The sequence below is a fragment of the Gymnoscopelus microlampas genome (assembly GCF_963454915.1).
Source record: "Gymnoscopelus microlampas genome assembly, chromosome: 19".
Classification (NCBI taxonomy): domain Eukaryota; kingdom Metazoa; phylum Chordata; class Actinopteri; order Myctophiformes; family Myctophidae; genus Gymnoscopelus; species Gymnoscopelus microlampas.
Genome location: NC_139956.1, coordinates 38,596,419 through 38,606,178, shown reverse-complemented (window position 1 = coordinate 38,606,178; position 9,760 = coordinate 38,596,419). Strand labels below are relative to the sequence as shown.

Sequence of the window (9,760 nt, the reverse complement as noted above, 5' to 3'; positions counted from 1 at the left end):
AAATTATACTTTTTATGTTTTTATTTAAAAAGTGATGTCATTATAACTGCAGGCTACATCACATATGTTGTAAAATATCTAAATGCTTCGTGGGGAGGAGGGGGACAGAATAAAGTGTAAACGTACATATTATATTGCAGTGGTTCTCAACCTTTACTGGATCAGGGCCCACTTGAAAATCTCCAAACCTTAGAGGATGTTACATGCATGATCAAGTTTTTATTTAACAGTATTAAAAATTAAAACCCACTTTTCAAAGTTTTAATGAAAAAAATAGCATGACATTCTTTTTTCTTTTCTGTTATTTTTTTTTTTACATTCTTGTTTGTTTGTCTGTTTTTTGCCAATTATTTGGGAGCCCACTTCAGGGACGTGCACAGATAGACTCTAGGTGGTGCTAGAGCACCTGCCCTTTGCCCTCTTGACCAGAAGTGCCTGTATGAAAAAAAGAGAAAAAAAAGTTGTTGTTTTTTCAGTTTACAGCTGGGGTCTTCAACAGGGGGTCCTCAGAGTTACTACAGGGGGTCCGCCAAATCTTTGTGATATTATTTTTCTTTTTATCATAACCACTCGAAACCTAGCATCCCTTTTCTGAGGAGAACTTTAGCCAAAAATAGCCGATCTACTGCGAGGCGTTGTGGGCTTGTATTTTTGGCAAAGAGGTATAGGTGTAGAGGGAGAAAAGAGCAGACCAAGTGAACAAAAAAAAGTATAATTTACTTGAGCACCTGCCCCTCAAAATGTCTGCGCACGCCACTGGCCCACTTGCAATATCCTCGCGCCCCGCCAGTGGGTCCCCGCCCCACATGTTGAGAACCACTGCTATATCGTAACGTCCTCTGCGTCCTCCTCGTCTCCACTGGCGTCACGGACAGGACAGATGATGAGTGGCGATTTGTTGTTGGTGCCGTCGCTCATCTCTGGGTTAAACAGAGGAAACAGAGGCTCCGTGAAGTGGCACTCGGTGAAGGAATAGATGTGAGACCTGGCCACGGCGTCGTAGAACGACACGGTCCCCTCCTCGTAATCCACGAAGACCCCGACGGTCCGCAGCCTCCGGCGGGGGTGCAGTTCCACCGCCTGGCCCGCGCACGCCCGGTACTCGCTCCCCTTCCTCAGGCAAATGGACCAATAGCCGTCGTCTGGGCTCAGCGTGACCACGCCCTTCCTGTTGACGGACTCTCGGGCCACGCCCAAGTCCCACGCCGTCTTGGCGCCGACCTCCACGTCCCAGTAGTGCCTCCCGGTGGAGAAACCCTGCATGGCATGAAGGAGATTGGGTCTTTTTGTTTGTCTTTATTAGATTGTCACAGTGGAGAGCAAAAAGTAGAAAGTACTTATTATGCAGAATGTCCATTTCACAAATTTTAAAATGTGTACAAATCTTTTGAAAATAGCAGATCTACAAGCTCACAATGCGTCGCATCGCGACGCATTGTGAGCTTGTAGATCGGCTATTTTCAAACGGCCGAAATGTATATAGGGCTGAAGTGGTTAGTGTAAGTTGTGTTATAATAATCAAAAAATAAAAAATAACTAGTAACTAAAGTAGTGGAGTAAAAGTACAATATTTGCCTCTGTAAAAATTGTAAATACTTCAGTAAAGTACAAATACCTCAAAATTGTACTTAAGTAAATATACTTAGTTACTTTCCATCACTGGTAGAGAGAGACAGGAAACACAGAGAGAGTAGGGTAGTGACAGGCAGCAAATGGTCCTCGCGCCCAGGAATCGAACCAGGGACTCACACTGTCAGGCATTTGAGTCCATGTGATATGCGCGCTAACCACTCAGCCCCCGGAAATGGGATAAGTGTATTGATGTGGCTGGCTTTGCAAAGACGAAAATCTAGATCAAAATGTTGGTGTTTGACTATGTCGGTTGAATGTCAAATACGGGAGGCACCTGACAGCTCAAATGCTTTAAAAAATAATTGAAACTAGAAGAAGTGCTCCTTGGAGCACAGGTCTCCGCCAGGTCAGGTACGTTATTCTGGCCTCCTGGTGGCGCTATAATAGGCCAATGTGAAAAGGGTGCCATTTATTCTTAGGTCTTTCACGGCAATCAGACACTGCATTCATGATTTGAGGCATTTTGTTCCAAGAATGTGTTTTACTAAATTAGACCTGCTGGTGGCGCTATAACAGGCCAATGTGAATGTGAAAAGGGGGCCATTTCTTCCTCTGCCTAGTGTGAATCTGCATGCAAAATTTCACTGAAATTGCACACTGTGTTCATGTTTTGAGGCATTTTGTTCCAAACTGACCAATCCTGAAAACTTTGAAAGCCACTGTAAGCCAAGTAGGATGGAATACGAAATATCGGACAGATCCATCAGAATCACATGACTATGGAGATACTGTGTACCAATTTGCGTGATTTTTGGACACAATCTGAAGGATTAATATCCAAAAATGTATTTGACATAATTCGGCCTCCTGGTGGCGCTGTAAAAAGCAAATGTGAAAAATGCAGTGCAGATGTTTTTCCTTGGCCTCTAGGGAGTGTGCGTGCAAAGTTTCACGCAGATCGGTGCAGTTATACTTAAAAATGCAAATCGGCCGGTTATAGCGCCACCATGAGGCTGATTTGAAAAACTTTAAATGGCATTTCTTCCTCTTCCTAGTGGGAATGTGCGTGTGCAATTTTATGGAAATGGCAAGCTGCGTTCATGATTTGAGGCAGTTTGTTCAAAACTAACCAATCCTGCACACTTTGGAAGCCAACCTTAGCCAATGAGGATGGAATATGGGAAATTGAACAGATCCGGGTTGATCACATGACTATAGAGATACTGTGTACCGATTTGCATGACGTTTAGTTAAAAGTTGTAGGAGTAATGGGAAAAAATGGGTTTCGCACAAATCTGCCTCCTGGTGGCGCTATAACAGGCCCATGTGAAAAAACGGACGGGGTGGAAAACATACTCTCTCGCCATGCCTTTCGGCCTGGCGGAGACAATAAAAACACTTATTATAATATTACTCATTCACACACAGAGATTCACAGTACACGCACGCAAATACGCAACATCATGTACATACCTGCTATACAGTATCTATGTAGTAGGTGTCTTTGATCATTTGACCTGTTTGCATCCTGTCTTCTTTTCTTTTTTTTCTTACCTCTCCTGCTCTACCCTAGGCTACGTAAATCCTTTCTCTTCTCATGAACTACTGATGGAGCACGCTCAATTTAAAAAAAATAATTTATACCTCTAAACCTGTGAGATGTGATAATAATAATGATTCTGAATATGCAGAAATTGCAAAGAAAGAAACCTCAATTAAGTCTGATGATGGTGTGTCATACAGTGACTGTGACACATCATCAAACATAATCAAACACCTACCTTGACAGCGAGGACACATGGTGCTGTGTCAAAGCGCTGTGGCGAATCAGCTACATCCAGTTCAACATCTCCATCCCAGACCTGTGTTCCATCCTTTGATACCACCAGCCAGGAGTTGGCTGTCCTGGGGTCCAGATGAACATCCTCTGGTAGACAGACCCAGTTTAGATGTTGAAAGTCACTAAGTTAAAAGTCCTTCTCTAAAAACAATTGCCAATTTGAGGGAGATTTTGGTGCGTTCAGGAGACAAGTAAAAAGAAACTTTACCTACAAACTGTTGCATCCTCTCATGCTCTGAAATTCAATAGAAGTATGAAGCAGTATGAGTAAAATAATATAAAAAATATAATACAGTAATACAGTATATCAGGGGTCTTCAACAGGGGGTCCGGGACCCCTAGGGGATCCTCAGAGGTACTATAGGGGGTCCGCCAAATCTTTGTGTGATAGTATTTTTTTTCCCATTAACCACTTGAACCCTAGAATTCCTTTTTTGAGGGGAATAGCCGAAAATAGCAGATCTACAAGCTCTCAACGCCTCGTGCTGCGAGGCGTTGAGAGCTTGTAGATCGGCTATTTTCTGCAAAGAGGCTATAGGTGTAGAGGGAAAAAATAGCAGACTAAGTAAAAAAAAAACTTTTATCTGAAACACAATTTTATACAATATAGAGTAGGGGGTCCCTGCTTCATCTCTCTCTCTCAGCTAGGGGGTCCTTGGCCTGAAAACATTGAAGACCCCTGCAGTATATGATTAACATATCAACTTGTATTTCACGATAAAGTAAAGGTAGCGATAAAAACAAGTTTGATGACAACAAATCTGACCTTGAATGGACAGCTTCTTCAAGGCCGGCTGCAGCAGGTCTTCAATACGGGCCACTGCTCTCCTCACTGTCCCTACACACGTGTGTGAGTGGACACTGATCTCTGACCAGTCCTTTGAGGCCGGAGGAGAGCTGAGAGTTGGGAATTTCTAACCAAAAATAAACATGAGAGAGAGAGAGGGTCAAATGATTCAATGTGAGGAGATAAGATGAAGGGGGAGTTTTTATTTATTGTATTTATGTATTTATTTTAAGTCAAAAAATGCCCCAAAAAAATGTGAATCTACAAGCTCACAATGAATCACAATGCAACACATTGTGAGCTTGGTAGATCTGCGATATTTGCTTAAAGGTCATCAATTAGTCACCTCATGGATATTTTTTTTGTTGCATTCCTAAGCAAATAATTTGATGACCAGTTTAATACGCAGCGGTTCCGGTAGGAGACACAAAGGAGACTCTTTGTGTCTCCTACCGGAACCGCTGCCGGTCATCAAATTATTGGCTTAGGAATGCGACAAAAACTAAAACATAAAAGGTCTCCATGGGTGTTGGGATGTGTCGTGCGTTGACTACATATACAAACCTGATTAATCGAAAAACAATCGACACATTTATCGCTAAGAACATATTTGATAGTTGCAGCACTTGAGAAGGTTACATGGAGAATAGAATAAAGCTAGAAGAAGAAAAAAGAGACGGGAGAATAAAATGACAGACCTGCAGCACATGGAGGTGATCTTCGGTGTGTAAGAGTCTGTCCAGCTCTGCTTTTCTGCTCTCCAGGTGCTGGACCTCCTGCCGCAGCAGTGAGACGAGGTCCTCAGCTCTCCTCTGGGCCGCCGCCTGCTTCTCCTGGATGTTCTCTATCAGCTCGGCCTGGCCTCTCTCTATGGAGCACAGCAAGGCACCAAACACCTGCCTGACGCCTTCTATGTCCTTCCTGGAGTTCATCTGGAAACAGCATGCAGTGAACACACCAATGTGTTAGATTCCAGTAAGGACAGTGGTGGAAAGTAACAAATTACATGTACTTAAGTACAATTTTGAGGTATTTGTACTTTACTTGAGTATTTCCAATTTCCAATACTTTTACTTCTACTCCACTACATCTCAGAGGCAATTTTTGTACTTTTACTCCACTACATTTATTTGAAAACTTTAGTTACTAGTTACTTTTCAGATATCAATTATGATATAATGAAACATACATTAACCACTTTAACCCAATTTTATACATAGGCTATTTGAAAATAGCCGATCGTTGTGAGCTTGTAGATCTGCTATTTTCAAATATTTAGTACTTTTACTTTTGGTACTTTAAGTACATTTTGATGCCAATACTTTTGTACTTTCACTCAAGTAAATTTTTTATTCTGGACTTTTAGTTGTAACAGAGTATTTTTATATTGCAGTATTGGTACTTTTACTTAAGTAAAGAATTTGAGTACTTTTTCCACCACTGTCTGGAAACAGCATGCAGTGAACACACGAATGTGTTAGATTCCAGTTAGGATGACTGTTACTGTTGTTACAATATGTTGACCGTTAACCCATTAAGACCGGGAACGCATCTGTGTCATTTTAAGATTTCTTTGGGCTATTCAAAAATAGCAGATATACAAGGTCATAGCGCCGCGCTAGGAGCATGTAGATCTGCTATTTTTGAAAAATCGTGAAGATGGAATATATATATTTTTTAAAGCAAACTTTTGTAACTGTCAAATGTCTCAACAAATGTCTTCATTTTTCTGAAAAACTATTCTACTGTTGCTATGTCAGTGGTGGTCAAACTTTTTCTTGTCAAGGACCCTATATATTTGGCCGCCGATCCCCTTGAAAATATTTTGTTCCAGGGACCCCCCAGAAGCAAAGATTTGAGTTAAAGAATTTGTTTCAAAACATATAATGTATTCAACACAAATGTTCAAGATTTTTCAATAATAGCAGATCTACAAGCTCGTAGCGCGGCACTTGGTGCCGCGCTATGAGCTTGTAGATCTGCTATTTTTGAATAGCCCAAAGTATAAAATAATGGTTAATAGCTAAAAATCGAAAATGACACAGTACTGTATGCGCTCCCAGTCCTAATGGGTTAATATGTGAAAAAGAAATACATAAAAGGTATACAGTATTTATAAAATGGTGCTGAGATTACATCATTTGTTGATAACTTAATAGGTTACACAAAGCTGCATGTTTAAAATGTATGTTTCTACTTTGTAGAATGTATGCAGCAACCCACTCTGCTGAGCTCCATGGAATGCCTGATTTCGTCCACCTTCTTCAGTCTATCCTGGATTTGACACGTTACCTCTGATGTGGTTGTTTTCAACAGAACCTGGACATCAAAACAGCAAAAAAAAAATCACACCTGTGTGAAGGTAGCGGCGCCTTTGATATATGTTGTCATAGATATGTGAAAAAAGCCGAATGAAAGGACTCTTGGACACTAGATCTCCTTTGTCAAACCATTCTCGCATAACGGATGACTGGATCCCCGAACTCAGACTTTCTATTACTTCACCCTTCGTCTGTTCATCATTCAAAGATTGTATTTGAACATTACGTTCTTGTATCTTTCTCTTTCTATTCATCATATTGGGAAGAATCTTGGACAGATCCCAAGATTCCCAAGATAAAGTTAAATTGAGGATCTAACTTTAAATAACTTACCTAGAAGGAGACTTTAGCCAAATGACTAATGAAATGAAATTATTAAATATTTCTAGATATTACTCATTGTTTATTTAGTCATTGTTTATATAGACATCTAATTCTATATTCATGACATCATAGTGATGTCATGAATAGTAACATAGTGATGTCATGAATAGTGACCAATCAGAACGTTGATGGACCTGACCAATCAGAACGTTGACGGACCTGACCAATCAGAACCTTGGCGAGCCTGACCAATCAGAACGTTGACGCAAAAGCCAGGTATAGAGGGCTAATATCCGCTCTATACCTAAAGGTATAGAGCGGCTAGCGCCGCTAAAAAGAAATCATCAGCAGAACAACAACAAATATAAAGTAACCACAGGGGATGGGAGGTTAATCAATCACTCTGCTTTTGATACATCCACCCCACTCTGGTCATGCATTTTTTATTACCAGTGGGGATATGTTGAAAATGTTTTTTACAAATCAAACCGTGAATATAAATGAAGCATAGCGTTGGTTCATGCAGGACACTTCTTGCAAGTCTTGCACGACTCAGCTGTAATCGGCTGTCAGTCAGCTGATGTGAACATCAGCCTCCTATTCCCCATTGACAGCTCTGCTGGTCATTACGTCACACATTCATACTCCAATCAGAGCTCACGCCTTAACAAGGAGGTCCCTTCTAAATGCGGCTTTGCATTCACTAGGTCGCTGCTTGTCTTGCTGCCTGCTTCACTGCTGCTTAGCTGCCTCCTCCACCCCAGCCTCCAGCTTTTGATCAGAGTCTGGCATACTACTTAACATTCCGTGATTTTGCTTAGCATGCTGCTTGGACAAAATTCAGGGAATATCTCCAGGAGCGGAGCCTTTAACGCCAAACTTAACTGTATTCCATTTGTTGCAAAAAATGGTTAAATCTACTTTGACGTGAGTGTTCCTGACTGAACTACATTGATAACATCACTCCAAGTCACGATAAAAATCACTGCAATAACCTATTAAAATAACCTCTTTTAGTTGTGAAAACTAAAATTGAGGGTCTTGAGCTCTTTCACTATGATACACTTCAAAGCTGACCTTGGGCCTCAAGCAAAATGAAGAAAACACTCAGGCAACAACGGTCTCTAGAGAAAACGGCAAAATAAAATATTAGATGTTTTCGGGGGCTGAAAACGTAACAGAGTGGATTTTTTGTTATCAAAACGCACCGCATCGGGTCTCCATGTAAACGTCGAACAGGGGGGAATCCGCAAAACGTGTGGTGTCATGGCTCACGTCGGCTCACAATAGTGAGCCGTAGACAGTGTTGCCAGATTATGTGAGAGAAATAAGCAACCAGTCTATGAAAAAAAGCCCAAAAGAAGCGACTATTATAGGCCACATGAGCACTTTAAACCTATATACTGTACATCGGTTAATTGAAAATAGAAGCTCTAGAAGCTCACAATGCGTTGCATCACGACGCATTGCAAGCTTGTAATAAAATCTTGCAGCAACATTATGCCGCCAAACACACAGCTGTAAGCCCTGATGGACTTTTCATCCCACTAACATTCTGACAGAGAGAACACATCATCTATATATACAATTTGAATCCTGCGCCATGTCGGTTGTCCGTATGCGACGCCAGTGTGACGGTGTGACGTAATCTGACATCACGATGACAACGCCAGTGTGACGTAATCTCACGACAGCATGACATCACATGACATCACATCCTACCTATAAATTCTAGGATGCCGTCAGATCGCACCAGTTCGACGGCTTCCATAGTGATAAATAGTAATAATCTATACAAGGAACTCTCTCCACCACAAGAACTCTCTCCACCACAATGACGACAACTTCACCAAAGGCACAACGGCTGGAGTTAACTGCAATTAATCGTAACTTGCTATCTGTAGAACTAACTGCTTGGCTCTCCGTCAAACCTGACTTTCAAATTCATTGATCTTCATGGCTGTGACTGATTTCAGTCTTTGTCCAGTCAAAACTGCATCACAGTGTTTGATTTGGCCAAGTTAATACTGCCTCTTTTAGTTGTGTCAACTAAAATGGAGGGTCTTGAGCTCTTTTACTATAATATACTTCAAAGCTGACCTTGGGTCTCGACCAAACGGGAATGCACTGGATGCTTTGAATTTGCCAAAATCAAGAAAACACTCAGACTGCATGCTGAAACCCTCTGAGCCACTTTGCAAACAGTTAGTTGCAACAAATCATTGAAAAAGCAGGCCTGTTAGCTCAGCTGGTCAGAGCGTGGTGCTAATAACGCCAAGGTCGCGGGTTCGATCCCCGTATGGGCCATAGAGTACTGATTAGAATGTATCCGTGTGCATCTCTAACATGCAAAATCTCTCTTTTGTTAGGCAAAAACTGTCTCTATGCACATCCAATATGCTCTTCACTATCCAGCAAGATTATGCCACCAAACACAGAGCCATAATGCCTGATGGACATTTCAGCCAACTACCTGTCTTACAGAAATAATACAAAAGCTCCATATAATGACCGTGTGGCCCAATGGATAAGGCGCCTGACTACGAATCAGGAGATTGAGGGTTCGAATCCCTTCGTGGTTGTCCTTCCGTGTAACTGTCAAAGTTACCTGAAATGGACACAGCTTGGTACTTGTAGAAGTAACTGGTTGGCTTTCCGTTACACCTGAGTTTCAGATTTCAGTCTTTGTCCAGTCAAAACTGCATCACAGTGTTTGATTTGGCCAAGTTAATACTGCCTCTTTTAGTTGTGTCAACTAAAATGGAGGGTCTTGAGCTCTTTTACTATAATATACTTCAAAGCTGACCTTGGGTCTCGACCAAACGGGAATGCACTGGATGCTTTGAATTTGCCAAAATCAAGAAAACACTCAGATTGCACGCTGAAACCCTCTGAGCCACTTTGCAAACAGTTAGT

At 41.5% G+C, this 9,760-nt stretch overlaps 1 protein-coding gene across 1 annotated transcript in view; it reads right to left on the bottom strand.

Annotated features, from left to right (window-relative positions):
- Nucleotides 1-822: 822 nt before the first annotated feature.
- Nucleotides 823-9,760, bottom strand: part of LOC311034508 (E3 ubiquitin-protein ligase TRIM39-like) — a gene marked incomplete at both ends in the record, with an annotated part of 153,371 nt that continues 144,433 nt past the window's right edge. Inside the window, 5 exons of the mRNA XM_084042387.1 lie at nucleotides 823-1,257; nucleotides 3,354-3,499; nucleotides 4,179-4,326; nucleotides 4,898-5,131; nucleotides 6,423-6,518. Of these exons, the coding sequence (XP_083898513.1) occupies nucleotides 823-1,257; nucleotides 3,354-3,499; nucleotides 4,179-4,326; nucleotides 4,898-5,131; nucleotides 6,423-6,518 (1,059 nt within the window). The remainder of the gene's footprint in view (nucleotides 1,258-3,353; nucleotides 3,500-4,178; nucleotides 4,327-4,897; nucleotides 5,132-6,422; nucleotides 6,519-9,760) is intronic.